Raw genomic sequence first — 15,947 nt, 5'->3', positions numbered from 1 at the left:
GACGTTTCTGATTTGGATCCTGAGATGGTTGACTGGCCACTAACTGAAATAGGAAATCGGTGGGCAGATGAGATTTGCCTTGATAAAGATGCTTAATTTACTTTGGACCATACTGAGTTGAGGCATGAATAATTAACATAAGATAACAGAAGTTTTTATTTCTCACTCACATAGAACCAAAGTGAATATCCCTGATTTGCAGACAGCTCTTCTGTGCAGTAATTCAGGGATTGAGATTCCTTCCATTCCATGGCTGCACCATCTTCAACATGTAGTTTGCAGAAAAGGCAAGGGCATGGAGCATTGTTCTTGAAGTTTTTATGGTCCAGCCCTGGACGTGTTATATATCACTTTCACCCCGTTCCATTGGTCAGAACTTATTCATATGACTAGTCCTAACTTCAGGGACGGCTGGGAAATGTGGCCTCTGTGCCCAGGAACAAGAGGAAACAATTTGGGGAATCAGCCAGCGGATTGTGCTGTAGCGTGACTGGGAAGTTTTTGGATATTGAAATCTGAAACTCAGGGAAGATCTGAGCTAGGCATGTGGCTTTAGGAATCATCAGAGACAGGGCCGGTTTATATCATAAGTGTATAGATGAAGTCACTTGTGGAGAGCAAGTGGCAATAAGAGCAGGAGGCCAAGGGCAGAGCTTTAAGTTGGCCAACACAAAGCTGGTGTGGGAAAAGGATGCTAGAAAGGAGCCTGAAAGCCTCAAGGTAGGAGGTATTATACCATGGAAGCCGATGAGTATAGAGAATTTACAGATGTTGATAGAACACAGTGTAAAATGTAGTAGAAAGTTTCAGGAATGTATAAAGTAAACCTACAAAGTGTGTACTGAATCAAATGATTAAATATTAGAGACTGGATTGAGTAGTTCTCACTTCAAGGGCATGGTCAAGGAGAAACTGGACTTCAATGTGTTGACAATCTATAGAGAGGGGCTGTGGAGAGGGGGAGGGTGGAGGAGCTGTGAAGAGGGGATAATTGAAACAAGATCTCGGAGAGAACAGGAGCAACAGCGCTTACTAAAATGAAATTTTGAATTTATCCAAGTGCTGCTTTTTTGACATGCTTTTTTTTTTTTTTTTGCGGTACGCGGGCCTCTCACTGGTGTGGCCTCTCCTGCCGTGGAGCACAGGCTCCGGACGCGCAGGCTCAGCGGCCATGGCTCACGGGCCCATCCGCTCCGCGGCATGTGGGATCCTCCCCGACTGGGGCACGAACCCATGTCCCCTGCATTGGCAGGCGGACTCTCAACCACTGCGCCACCAGGGAAGCCCGACATGCTTTTTTTTTAAGCCCATATTATGATTGATAACTGATATTTGTTATAAGCAATTTTGTTAACTTACTTAGCAATAGAGATATTATTATATTTCTAGTTACGTATTAATTGGTTTACATGATCAGTTCACCTGTCCTGGGAAATACAATTAAACTTGGAAAGGAAAATCACATAACAGAAAAGAGAAATATTCTGCTGTACATTTGTTATAACTTTGCTAAACTAAGGCAAAATTTAAAAATCTTTTATAACATCTCTCTTTGTATTTAAACAACTGTTGATATCATGTTTTTATTTTCCCTCTCTCCTGCTCTTTAGCTAGGAACATGTTTAGAGACCGCTTTCTTTCCTAGAACATTTTTTAATAATGGGAAAGTGAGACAGAAATAAAGAGGCTTACATTTGGATTGAGGTGGATACTTAATGCTCTGGTGTTTAATATTAAACAACAAGCCCTAGTTTTATAAATAAATCACAGCTATTTTTCCCCTTTTCTTACAGTTGATTCACATTTTCCAGTGGGGCACATAGCATTAGTTTAAAATGCTTTAAAAATTGTTTCTGTAGATTGTACATTGTTTCTCACTTAAGAGCAGAATATTTAGAGGTAACAAATCTGAAAATAAGCCATTACTATTTATATACTTATGATAAAAATGATGGCAAGAATCATTTTCAGTATGTTTTATGTTTTATTTTAAATGGCATTTTAACAATTTCTTTCACTTTCTTTAAAATTCTGATATTAGGAAATAGGATCAAAGTAAATAAAAATATATTTAAAATATTGATTTTGGTTTAAATATATTTTCTAGAAAAAAGGTAGATGATCATGTTCTTTTTTTTTTTTTTGCGGTACACGGGCCTCTCACTGCTGTGGCCTCTCCCTTTGCGGAGCACAGGGTCCAGACACGCAGGCCCAGCGGCCATGACCCACGGGCCCAGCCGCTCCGCGGCATGTGGGATCTTCCCGGACTGGGTCACAAACCTGCGTCCCCTGCATCGGCAGGTGGACTCTCAACCACTGCACCACCAGGGAAGCCCGATCATGTTCATTTTTTATTCCTAATTCTTATCTTAGTTCCTGGTTCATAATAGACCCTGAAAATATTTGTGAATGGAGGGTAACAGTTGAGTCAGTATCTTTTTAGAAAAGTTTTATAATTGTGCAGCATTCTAGTGCATTTTATTGCAGTATTCTTTCTGTACTTGATGTCAGAGTCAGTCCTTAACTGCAAAAAAATGAGTTGGCTATGAAATGAGTATCCAGCAATCATCTCTCCATTATGCTAGCCAGAATGCATTTTAGAACTAAAGTTGCCCCATTCAAGAAATATATGTTTGCTGATGAGATATAAAAGAAAGCCACGCTTTGTGTCACCCTGGCCCAGTGCTTCAATCATGACCATAATCTCTTCATTATAGGCCTATTTTTTCTCCGTATCACTTTTCTCTCTTGTGATTTAGTTAAAGGTACATTTTTAGCTCCTTAACTTCTCTCTTTTATCAGCTTTTTATTTTGTATATTGATTAGGATGTTGGGTTTCTGGGAGGGAGATGAAGACGGAGGTAAGATCTGTATCTCAGCTCTATCAAATGGCAAGCAGTGTGCTGGACATTTGGATAAAGAGGTAGATAACAGTGCCGAGGACAGTATCTGGCATAGTCACCTCCCTCAAAGAGCAGTGGTAAAACATCTCCTTAAGAGGCCTTCTCAGGTCCCCCCTCTGTTATGCAGCTGTAACAGTACTAATTCTACACAATTCTCTCCCTTCCATAGAATTCATTTGGGCAGCACACCACTGTATTAGTCACACCAGCTGCTGTAACAAATAAGCCTCCCGATTTCAGTGGTTTAGCACCCTGTGTTTTTCACTCATATTGAGCAATGCAGTGTGTTTCTGAGTAAGTGGGCTCTGCTACACGTGGTCATTTAAGGACCCAGCCTGAGGGAAGCTCAGTCATCTGCGAGGACACCTTGGATGTCAGTGTCCAGATTGCAGAAGGTGAAGGAGCGTGAAGGATTACACGTGAGAGGTTTTTATGGGCCAGAGCCTGAAACCACAGGTAGCACCTCCCTCTCTTCCATTGTCTAGCACTCAGGCACATGGCTACCCCAGCTGCAGTAGAGAACTGGGATATATAAGTAGTTGATTCCCAGAAGAGTGCCTACTGAGCCGAGCTGAAAGGTGGCGTTGAATTTCCCACTTGCTTCAGAGAGGATGTCTTATATCTCTTTTTTTCTTCTGTATAGATAGAATAAATTATTTTCCTTTAGTAATTGATTCTGTTTCAGAAATCACTTGGGAATTGAAATGGAAGAAAATGTTTTCATTTCTTTTTCTAATACAATGAACTTACTTAAAAAATACAAAAACCAAATATTTGGAGGTTTTCCGTTTAACCTGCTAGAAATGCTTTCTCTTAGGAGACACTGCTGTTCTCTTCCCCATCTGGCAGACTTTTGTGAAACACTTCCTCTGTGACATCCTGCTGAGCCTCTTCCTCCCATTCCTGCCTCTCCAGGCACAGTTAGCAGTTGCATCCTCAGTGCTCTCTGCTAGAACTTGAACATTCCTATGTTACTTGAAGCCATTCATCCACTCATTCATCTAAGCACTTATAATGCAATAACAATAATAATAATACGGTGAAAGAAAGAAAAGAGTTGAAATTCACTGTGATAGAATTACATACCAAATAGTGCCAAGGATACAGGGAAAAGGCACTTAGCTCTACTTTGGGGATGAGGAAGAGGTGGGGAATGCTTCTTTTAGAGGGAAGAAGTTTGGTTCAAGTCTCTTTAATTACTCATGGATGCTTTCCCTTCCCCCAGTGACGAAGTTTATGAGAAAAGAAGCCTGTCTTGATCATCTCTAAGTCCAGCACCCAGTACAGTACAGGCTCATATTAGACACTCAGTAAAATGAATTGACTGAAGATGTAAGGCAATAAATTTATAAATTTCTGTTTACTCCACATCCATTCCTCATAACAACTTTATGATAGGGCAGATATTCTTATTCCTGGATTATAGATAATGAGCCTAAATACAAAGAGATTTGGTGTTTTGCAAATGTCACACAGTGGGTTAATAGATCTCAGGTGTTCTGCACCTAATCTTGTGCATTTTTTACTCCTGGAAACAAACATGTAAGTATCAAAATAGTGCTTTGAAATTTGTAGCGTGTGCTTTGAAGACAAGACATGAGACCACTTGAATCTCTTTGAGTGATGAAGACTGTTCGTTTACATTGAGTCAAGAGATACAGTTCTTTCTAACAGACACAAAGAGATGGTTCTTTCCAACTTGTTTTATAGCACTTTATATTCCTGCCAGCACAGTGTTATGTACCCAGCTGGTGCTCTATAAATCTTTTTTAAATAACTGATGATGATTTAAAATACGTACATCAGATGCACCTAAAATGGACAAGCTTCCTGTTAGAAGCTGTCATAAGCTTTACCAGTATCATTGTGTCACAGGGGACAAAATGTGCCTGTGGTATATTCTAATTCAAGGAATTTTTTTTTTTTTTTTTAATTCAAGGAATGTTTAACACACTAGCTTGGTTTCTGGTTTTCTTTGGCTTCCTCATTCTTCTGGCACTTACACTCTTAGTCTGCCCAAGGACACTATCTATGGAAGCTCAGACTGGCTGGATGTTCTCACCACAGCAAGAACATGTTGAGACATTTTTAAATGGAATAGCTTTAGTGTGTTTTGATGTTTTAAAAATCCCAAACTTCCTTAGTATTGGAGTTTATGATAGACATTCATTGCTTCTATCTCTAACTTATCCATATTTGGTACCATAAAGTATCAGTGTTCTCTTCAGAAATGTTATGACCTGGTGCTTTACTTATTAAAACTGCAGTGACGGTATGGCTCATAGAAGTATAAAATTACACATTTCCACGTGGATATTCTGCTTCATGGCAACCTTACATGTCTGAAGACAGACTCATTTTGTCCCTTCCACTCCTTCCTTGCACCACCTCCCAACCATTGCCAGCTGCTTCCCAATGTCATTTAGTGGCAAGCTCCAAACCATGAAGATATCCTGACTGCTTAACTCCTTTGTTTTATACTGCCCATATAATTCATGTTCGTGCAGTGTTGCACTGACCTCTAAAATGTTTCTGAAATCAGGGGATTTGAGACCGTGTCTTAAAGCCAGGTGTGAGTGTATTGCCTGATTTCCTTAAAGGTATGAAATTATGGGAAAGGAGCTGAAAGCCCTGGAAGAGTTTACTGTCAAATCAGCAAGAGGAAAAAAATAAATTAAATTTTCAGGAGGTTTCAATGTTAGAAACATTTCTTTTCAGTCTACTTGAGTAAGAATTTATTTCATCATCTCTGGGGACACTTGCTTTTTCCAAAACTCTGTAACCAGGAGACAGACTAGACAGTGGGAATTATTCAGAGTGTGTGGCACAGAGAAGGTGGTTGGTAAATGTTTAATGAATGAGGAGATAGATAGATGAACAAAAATAGAATGGTCTTGGTGAAAGGATCCTGAAGTCTGCTTCTGTTTTCTGTTTTTGCTTAACAGAAATATATTTTCTTGTTTCGTTTTGATGTATTTTTCTAGGAGCAAGATAAGTGCCAGGTTTTAGAAAGACAGACCCACCCTTCATATTAATCATTACTAGGGAAACACCACTAATGCCTTAGTTTACTACCTAATGGTATTTTAATCTGCAGGAAATCCAAGAGAGTGCTTTAGAAAGTGTCTGTGATTGAAGACTCAGTGGTGCCAAGTATATGTTTAAAAAGAAAGAAATGTATGTCAGGGGCATGTGGATTTCAGTCTCATATTATTGTAATAAGAGTAATGTGCCCAGAATTTTGGAAAGGTTCTTGAGTTTTTTCTTATCCAATGATTGACATATTGCTAATATAGCGTTGACAAAGTAATGTTAGCCATACTCAGTGAATGTAACATCATAATATTTATCCTGAACTTATTCTTCAGCCATAGAATAATAGAACAACAGGATATTAAGGTCATAAAGCTCAAGTACTAAGCAATGAAGGTCAATGAGTTTTTTTCACTAATTATTCCAGCGGCTTCTTCTTGCAAGTTAATTTTGTTCTGCCACATACTAAAAACATGAAAGAGAATTACTTCTTTTTATTTTTTTAATATTTATTTATTTATTGGCTGTGTCGGGTGTTAGTTGAGGCACGCGGGATCTTTCGTTGCGTTATGTGGGCTCTTCGTTGTGCACGGGCATCTCTCTAGTTGTGGCACACAGGCTTAGTTGCCCCGCAGCACGTGGGATCTTCATTCCCCCAACCAGGGATCGAACCAGTGTCCCCTGCATTGCAAGGCTGATTCTTAACCACTGGACCACCAGGGAAGTCCCAAGAAGTACTTCTTATTTTCTGTTTGTTTTGCAGGGGAAGATGGTGAAAGGAATGGGAGGGGCTATGGATCTAGTGTCCAGTGCCAAAACGAAAGTGGTGGTCACCATGGAGCACTCTGCAAAGGTAATGAGAGCTGCTTTTGGAAATTCACACTACACTGAAACCCTGTTCACCAGGTCATGCAACCATTGTTTTTATTGTTTTCTCTGGATCACTCAGCTTGATAGCGTTTATATTTTATAGAAAAACGTTACAAATAAAGACCATTATTTATTATCATTCAGCTAAATGTTTGTTTTAACTTTGAAGCAAACATCAGGGTGTTCTTTGATTATTTGCCTCACACACACATTAAAAGTAAAAGCTATAATGTCTTCAAAAGCAGTGAAAAGATGTTAGGGCAGATGTGTTGATTCAGGTTTATAGATATTTTTATTTTATTTTTATTTTTTTGGCCAAACCCAGTGGCATGTAGGATCTTAGTTCCCCGACCAAGGATCGAACCCGTGCCCCCTGCAGTGGAAGCACAGAGTCATCACCGCTGAACCACATGGGAATTCTCTGATTCAGGTTTAAAGATGATTATAGTGGTTGCTATCTCTGTGCAAAATGAAAAACACAGCAGAATGTGCGTTTTTAACAGCAGTTATTTTCAAGTGGACAATATGGCCTCTTACCAAGTCTCTGGAGGTGCCGTTTTGAGACAGTGTTAGAAAATGATGGACTTGGTGATAGCAAGTGTTCTATTCTGAAGAATATTATACTTTTATTTTGATAAATTGTTGAGTGTTTATTGAATACCTATTATGTGCTGGGCACTGCTGGAATTTAGCAACGACCAAAACTAGACAAGAATCATTGACCGCATGGCACTTACATTTAATGATTATATCATCAGCCTGTAATAGTGATGGCTCCCATTCATTGAGTTTACTGTGCATGAACAGTACACTAAGCTCTCTGTGTATGTTTGCCTGTAAAAGCCCATGAACTTGATATAAGTATTTTTGTGGGTCCAGAAACAGAGCTTCAGAGAGGTTAAGTAACTTGCCTGAGGTCACACAACTAGTGGAACTGAGATTTGGCCTGGATACCTCTGACTCCGAAGCCTAGTCTTCTAAATACTGAGCTATCAGTATGACTTTCTTCCTATTCCAAGTCATTGTCTTTGAAACAACTGAGCTTAATTGCCTTCCCCACCTGAATCCCTGGGCTTCTGATGATTTGCAAAGTTGATATTGGGTGTCAGGTACCCTCTTCACCCTCTATACCTTTGCTCATTCTCCTTTATAATTCTTAGTTTTAAAACAAAAGCTACCTGTTCTCACCTTGATACCTGCTATTTTGAGTGGAAGTGGTAGTTCGTTTGCCCTTTTTTATTTTGTGATGCAGCATTGTGGGAGAGTGTGGATCTGGAAGATTTGCATCCGACTTGTTTCCCATGGGGAGTTCTGTTACAGAGTGATGGGTGCCATGAAACAGTTTCATTGTGAAAACTGTAATAAATATGAAATTAACATAAATTGCTTAGTAAACAGTGAAGTGAGCAGTGAAGCATAAATGTGGGACAATAGAAATGAAACCAACACAGGTGACTACTGAGGATGCCTGGCAAAAGCATCCAAAATACTTCATTTCAGAGGCAAAAGGATGCCACGCATGCAAATCAAATCCAAAGGTTTTCTGGAACATAATGTCCATTTGGAGAAAACTCTTTCCGACTTTCCTTTTGTTGTTACTTTAATGTTGACACATAGGCACTGAAGTCAGACTCATTTCAGATTATTTTTGTGCATTCGTTTTCAAAACATTGGGCCTGTATTTCTCTTTTTTCCCCCAAAGTGTTTTCTTTCTCCTCAGCTGGAATTTCTGACAGAGGAAAAATGGTGCTTCAAACTTCCAATTAGAAGTCCCTTATTAAAGCTTTTCATAGAAGCAAGATAATGTTTTTTAGCGTTTCTTCTTTTTCTTCTCTCAGTGGGGAAATTGGCACTAAGTTTTAGGCCAGAACTGAAGTTAGATATTTTTCCCTACATACTTTCATTTGGACCAACTAACAAAAAATATATTTGTGATTAAAATAATAATAGTGATTTGTTTATACTTAATAGATAACCTTGAAAACTAACCAACAGAAGTTTCTTTTCTTGCCATCTTCACTTTGTACTCTTGGTCCCAGAATGTGTGGTTGCTACTGTACATTGTTCCCCTGGACTTACTGTGATTGGCCCAACTCAAGGGAACATGGGGACCTCACGACTTCTTTCCTGCATCTTTTGTCTGCCTAAAGGTTGGTAGAGGTTGGAAAGGAAATAGAGAGGCGAGATCTTTCACTCCTGGTGGCCTCTCCAGTTAATGACCTGTTCTTTTAGACATGCCAGGTAACTTCTGCTGCCTTATGAGTAAGTGAACAGCCTAGGGGGAGAATCCTCAGAGTTTTCTAAGACACAGAGTAGAAAGTTTGCAGTGAAAGATTAAAACCTGAGAAAAGAAATATAATCTTGTATTCTTGTGCTGCTGATTTTTTTTTCCCCCAGTAAGTGGGTGGAGCCATCAACTGGCCTTCAGGTGCAGCTTTTTTTTTTGCTCCTTTTCTTCATCTATAGGGTTACAGATGCAGGTCACTTATAAATACAGTATTACCTGACATTTAAAAATGTTGCTTTAATCAGACAAAGGAAACTCTTTCCTTGCAAGTCTTTGCAAGCAGCCAGCAGCTTCTGGTATTTGAAACCTGGCTGCCTGCTTGTGTTGCTCTAGAGTAACCAGAATAACATTTCCTTTGCCTTAAAACTGCCTCTGGAGACATGTGGCAGGCACTGGCGCCAGACTGGCCTTGGAGTGTGGCTTTCATTTAAGCTTAGACATCAGGGTTCCAGGCAAAATTGCAAAGTAGGCAGAGTTTTTGGTGTCTAGCCACCTTCTTACTTAAGCTTCTTTTGATCTCTTGGCGTGTCCTTTTTTTGCCCTCTAAAAATTGGGAGAAATGAAGGAAAGGAGTAGGAGTTTGAGTCTTTACTAGGTCGAGGCCCTGTGTGTGGCATTGTACATACTGGATCTATAAACCTCTCAGCGACTCTCCGATGTAAGGCTGGAATGTAGGCAGGTAAGAAACTTGTCCAGGTAAGTGGCAGAGCTAGGAGTTTCCCTCAGTTTGGTCTAGTCATGTTCATCATATCATACCATGCTGCATCCTCACCTATGTTCCCATCCACACCTGCCCTTTTCTGAAAGCTTTAGGTTGCAGAATTACCTCTTTCCCTTTTTCATTTTCCCTGGTCAAAGCTGTCGTTGTTGAGATAGATATCAGCAAAATATTTAAGAGAAAACAGTCTCAGAATTGTGCCCGCTACTACCCATCTCCTCTTCTTCCCTTTTGTATTAGAATCTTCCCATGTTTTAGTTGGGCACAGAGTAGCCCAGTGACAGACTACATTTCCCAGATTCCCTTGCGTGTCGATTCATCTATGTGACCAAGTTTAAGTCAATGGGATTTGAGCATTTGTGCAATTTCTGGGTCATGTCCTTAAAGAGAAAGCTGATTTCATTGGACTATTTTTTGTCCCCCTCTAGCCTTCTGAGAAAGGCCTTAACTGCAACAGCAGCCTTGGAACCAAAGTTGTAAACCACGTGCTGAGGCCTGCAGAGCTGCCCCACCAACCTAGATCACTAGCTGCCCCATCCTTTTCTTTTATCAGTTCCTTCCAGGACTCCTCATAACTTCATCCTTGGCCCTCTGTACTTCTCACCCTCTGCACCTTTCTTGGGTGCTTTCTAAATCTTTGGCACCAACTATTATTTTTCACTCAGTGGCTCCCTAATCCTTATTTCCTCACTGGAATTCTCTAATGAGCTCTATAACTATATTTTTTCCCTATTAGACACCTCCACCTGGTTGTTCCATAGCTACCTCAACCGCAACACTTATACAAGTGAAATCATCATCGTTTCCCCTAAAAATCTTCCATCTGCTAGCTCAACTGGAGAAGTGATGATCTCCTAGCCCCCCCTCTGGAAAGGTACTCATGGAATTTCTGCCCCTCCCACTATACCAATCACTGTACATATTGCATCTACAATACCCCTGTAATCTGCTCCATCCTGTGGATTTCTACTTGTTTATGTCCCTGTCACATCTACATGGGTCACTGTTGCAGCATCCCAGAGGCCCTCTTCCTGCCAGACTGACCGTCTTTCCTGGTAATCAAACACACCACTGCCAAAGTGACTGGTCTCAAACTAAAGCTGGATCGAGTTAGGTCCACATTATTTAGTTCCCCTTAGCCTGCCAGCCTTTTGTCATCCGCTCCCCAGCAACCTGCGTTATCCTTGTTTCCAGGGCTTCAGTTCTGCTAGGATCTCCACACTCATGTTGTTTCCTGTTCTTAGGTGTTTCCACATTCTGTTCCCCTTCCCCCTTTATCTGACTCACTCCTACCTCTACACCATCATATATAAATGAGCCAACACTTTGTGAATTTGCTGGCTTAACGTCTTCCATCCTCTAGACATGATGAATGACTAAATGTATATTCTTCGAGGCTTTGTCTTGAAATTTGGCAGAATTATCTTATGTGAGTATGTTAATTTACTTGTTTATGCAGGCATCAAATATTTATTGAGGGCCTACTATGTGTCAGGCACTATGATAGAGTCTGAGGAAATGAAAAACAGAAAGGCATAGTCCTTCCTTTAGGCAGGTCAGAGTCTCATGGGGATAGAGTCATAGAAACCAATACCTAAAATAGAAGAGTGTACAAAACAGAGTGCTTCCCATGAGATGTAGCATTTGCATGGAGATCTGAAGGATGGGGCAGGGTTTGAAGGGACTAGTGTGTTTCAGGTCAAGGGAATAGGCACTGGGGTGTGAAAGGGCAGTGCATGCTGAGGGATTTACAATTAGGTCCCTGTTGTCAGAGAGCAGAGGGAGAAGAGTTGGGTGGAAATACACACACACACACACACACAGAGTCTATCCTCCACACAGTGGTAGGAATGATGTTTTAAAAATATAAATCATGTTATAGCACTTCTTCCTGGGCTCAGAAACCCTCCACAGCTTCCCATCTCCCTTAGATTCAAGTTCAGAGTTCCTTATACTTTGTCCCTAAGGCCCTCCCTGACTTGTCAGCTTCAATCCCAGTACCTCTCTGACTCCATCCACTAGGATTCTCCCACTTGCCCACTGAGCTCCAGCCAGACTCTCTTCCTGTAAGTTTCTGGAACATTCCAAGTATCCTCCTGCCTCAGGGCCTTTGCACTTGTTATTGTCTATGTCTGGAAAGCTCTTCCTCAGATATCTACATGGCTCACTTCCTCCATTCACTCAGGCCTCTGCTGGGGATACCAGAGAAGCTTTCCCTGACTGTTATAAAAACAGAATTCCCCCCTCTTCTGATGATTCTTCATCTCCTTTCTTCACTAGAATGGAAGTTCCATGAGGGCAGGGTCTCTTTCTATCATAACAACTAAGGAAAATCATGCCTGGTGCATATTAGGAATCAATAATTGTTGAATTCATTAGTTCTTCAAATAATAATGATACTTTGAACATATAGAGCACTTTTAACTTTTTCCAAGCAGTTACATGTTTATTGCCTTTATTTTATCATTACAATACTCTTGTGAGGTAGGTCTTATTGTTCCCCTTCCAGAGGTAAACCAACCAAATTTCATAGGGGTTAAACGTTCCAATAAAAGTCAAGTAGAAAATTAAGAGCAAAAGCAAACTGAGAGCCTATGTATCCAGCCCCTCCATTTTCTGTTACTAAACTTTTCTGTCTGGCAAATACCATCACCACTAACAATATAAAGGAAAGTGTTTTGTTCTTAATGTTGTGTACTGGAAATGTGTTCCTAAGGGTATAACTCTCAGAGCACAAAAACAAAGAAATTCAGTCACAGTTGTCATTTATTGGAAACAGGCAAAGCTCTGGTACCTATTTTTGAGAACATAAATGAGAGTGCTATTTCTAAAACAGGCTTAGTTTTTATTTGTATTACAGTAGGAGGTCTGGATTCTAAAGGATAAAAAGAGTCATAATTATATTGTTATGAAGTTGAGAATAAATCTTTGTGAATAATATTTTTTATTAAGTCCAATCTGTATCAGATAGCAAAGGTGTCATATAGAAATCCTGAATACTGTTTTACCTTGTGTTTGCTTTTTTAAAAATGTAATTTATGTTTTAATTTTTATATTGGAGTATAGTTGATTAACAATGTTGTATTAGTTTCAGACGTACAGCAAAGTGATTTAGTTACACGTATGCATGTATCTATTCTTTTTCAAATTCTTTTCCCATTTAGGTTATTACAAAATATTGAGCAGAGTTCCCTGTGCTATACAGTAGGTTCTTGTTGTTTATCTATTTTAAGTGTAGCAATGTGTACATGTCAATCCCAACTTCCTAATCTATCCCTCCTCCACAATCTTCCCCCCTGGTAACCATAAGTTCATTCTCTAGGTCTGAGTCTGTGTTTCTGTTTTGTAAATAAGTTCATTTGTATCATTTTTTTGTTATGAAGTTGAGAATAAATCTTTGTGAATAATATTTTTATTAAGTCCAATTCATATCTGATAGCAGTGTCATATAGAAATCGTTTTTTTTTGTTTTTTTTTGTTTTGCGGTACGCGGGCCTCTCACTGTTGTGGCCTCTCCCGCCGCGGAGCACAGGCTCTGGACGCGCAGGTCCAGCGGCCACGGCTCACGGGCCCAGCCGCTCCGCGGCATGTGGGATCCTCCCGGACCGGGGCACGAACCCATGTCCCCTGCATCAGCAGGCGGACTCCCAACCACTGCGCCACCAGGGAAGCCCTAGAAATCTTGAATACTGTTTTACCTTGTCTTTGCTTTTTGTGCAGAGGAATTATAAAAAGTAAAAGAGATTTATTAATCCTTTTTATTTTGGACCAAATGTGTTACCAAAAGCCAGCAAATATAAAAGAGTTCCTAAAAATGCTTTCTTGGAAGCATCCTTGAGACAATTTTCAGCAACACTGAAAGGTATCCCAAGATAAAGTATTCTTTTGTTAGGATAATTTGTAATTAACATAGTTTCATCTGGTTTAATTTTTTTTTCCATTCATAAAAGCTTGTCAGTATTTTATAATTTGTTAATGAAACTATTTCGTGGCTAGGATTGTTTGGGAAAAAACGATATTCACCATTAAAAATAGAAATCCTTACATGGTTTTGTCTTTTTTATTTGTCCTTTAATGATGGACATGCCTGCAAAAAAATGTTATAGTGGAAGGAAATAGCAGAACACAGTCCATCAACCAATAAACACTTTAAAATGTCTTACAGAATTTAATTAAGCAAATAACTTTACATTCTGTGACCTTGAGCATCCGTAGTTCTTGATAGGAAAGCTGACACTGAGAGCAGCTTTCTAAGGTATCACAGCAATTCATGGATGGAAAGAGAAAATTCCTGCTCAGTCCTAGGCTCTGCCATCCTTGGTCTAGAGGCCATAGGATGCAGTCTTTAGAGAGAAAATAAAAGGCCATGATAAAGATTTTTGTATTATATTGAAGAAAAATGGCCTTCTATTCTAAGATCTCAAAGCCCTGCAGACTATTTTCAGGGGAATGGCTCGCTGTATCTATTGTCTCATTTGGCTAGGCTTCCCCTGGGGATGTGCCTGTGTAACCACAGACTGTTATTATATCCACATATAAAAGCCATTTGTAGCAGCAACCGTTCTCTGCTTCAGAGCTAGCCGAGCCTTTCCACTGAAGTCCTATATGGGTTGCTGGGATCCCTACCAAATAGGTGCTGTGTAAAGGCCAAAAATATCCCATGAGGATAAACTCAGTGTGAGTAATATCATCATCATCTTGTCCTTTTATTCTGTGTACCTTGAATTTCTTTCTTTAGCAAATCCCATTTTTCTTTTCTGGGCACCACATCAATCATCGTAGTGATGTGACAGTCATGGGTCTTGTAATACAGCGTTCCCCAATTTTTATATCATCTGTTTTGTGTGTGTTCGTGTGTGTGTATAGAAGGAAGGGGCAAGGGCGGTAGCACTCCAGCTTTCTCCATGACATTTTGGCAAGCCCTAAGAGAGACCTGTCCTTGCTTTCATTGTGCCACCGGACAAAGTATGGAGTATTCCCTTGCCAAGGTCAGCCTTTGTAGCCCCGCTTTTCAACAGATTAATGCAAGCCTTGCAGCTGTAGGAGAGAGCAAGCAGAAGAGGTAGAATAAGTATTGTAGAATTCACTCAGTTTCTCTCTTTACTTATACATTTGTATGTTTCATACTGCAGTCTTTTCTTTTTGTTGGGCTGCGCTGCATGGCTTGAGGGATATTAGTTCCCTGACCAGGGATTGAATCTGAACCACGGCAGTGAAAGCGCCAAGTCCTAACCACTGGACCACCAGGGAACTCCCCATACTGCAGTCTTGAGGTGTCTTTGCTACTCCCTTTGCTCATGCCTTTATCTGCCTCCCCAAGTTTCGTAAGCCCCTTTGCACACCTCTGCTAGCTGCACTTCTCCTAGTGAGCTCAGAGATGCTGGGAATGTACAAGTACATTTCTTAGGACTAAAAGCAGCCTCCAGTGGTCCATAGCCACTCAGTCACATGGTATTTTACAGCTCCTATGCTGTTGGAGTTCCTTGGATCGGAATTATAATAGTCAGACAGCATTTATTGATCGCTGTGGTTTGTCTAGTACTCTACTCATTGCGGAAGATACAAAGATAAATTGTTTCAGAGTCCAGTGGTGGGGAAAGAGAGGGCAACAATTACAACATGTGTGGAGAGTAGAGGAGACACAGGAGCACCTACGAGGTGCACCAGACTAGGAAAGTCCCTGGGACACTGGAGTGGCGGCACTGGATAGGGGATGTTGGAGATGGTTTCTCCAGGGTAGCTGACACCTGAGCTAAGTCGTGAAGAATAGGGAGGGTGTTGCCATTCGAACGTGGGATGAAGGAGTACAGGGTGGTGTGTGTTTCAGATGGCGTGAATACACCCGTAAAGACTCGGTCCCTTAAGGATCAACCAACTTCTAGACTTTGCCTTCTTTGTACTTAATCACTAGGGCTTTCCCAAAGAAGAAATATATTGTAGCCACATTGAAGAAATACTTAACAAAAAAGATGGGCATAAAATGGGGTTTTATGTAAGGCGAAATCTTACATGAATGCTCCATTGCCTCAGGTGAAAGAAATGTTGACATGAAATGTAAAAATCATCATGTTGTAAAAAAGAGAGCTTGTTATTTGGGATTAAGTTTATTTTGATAACACAAAGCTTATTGTAATGA

At 40.3% G+C, this 15,947-nt stretch overlaps 1 protein-coding gene across 5 annotated transcripts in view; it reads left to right on the top strand.

Moving 5' to 3' along the window:
• OXCT1 (3-oxoacid CoA-transferase 1) overlaps positions 1-15,947 on the top strand; it is a 144,098-nt gene that overhangs the window by 110,448 nt on the left and 17,703 nt on the right. For all 5 annotated transcript variants that reach the window (XM_079917113.1, XM_079917112.1, XM_079917115.1 and 2 more), the window contains one exon: positions 6,700-6,789. In XM_079917113.1, coding sequence (XP_079773239.1) covers positions 6,700-6,789 — 90 coding nt within the window. The remainder of the gene's footprint in view (positions 1-6,699; positions 6,790-15,947) is intronic.

Source organism: Stenella coeruleoalba (genome assembly GCF_951394435.1).
Source record: "Stenella coeruleoalba genome assembly, chromosome: 3".
Classification (NCBI taxonomy): domain Eukaryota; kingdom Metazoa; phylum Chordata; class Mammalia; order Artiodactyla; family Delphinidae; genus Stenella; species Stenella coeruleoalba.
The sequence above is the reverse complement of the archived record's forward strand: the minus strand, read 5'-3'. Positions and strand labels throughout refer to the sequence as shown.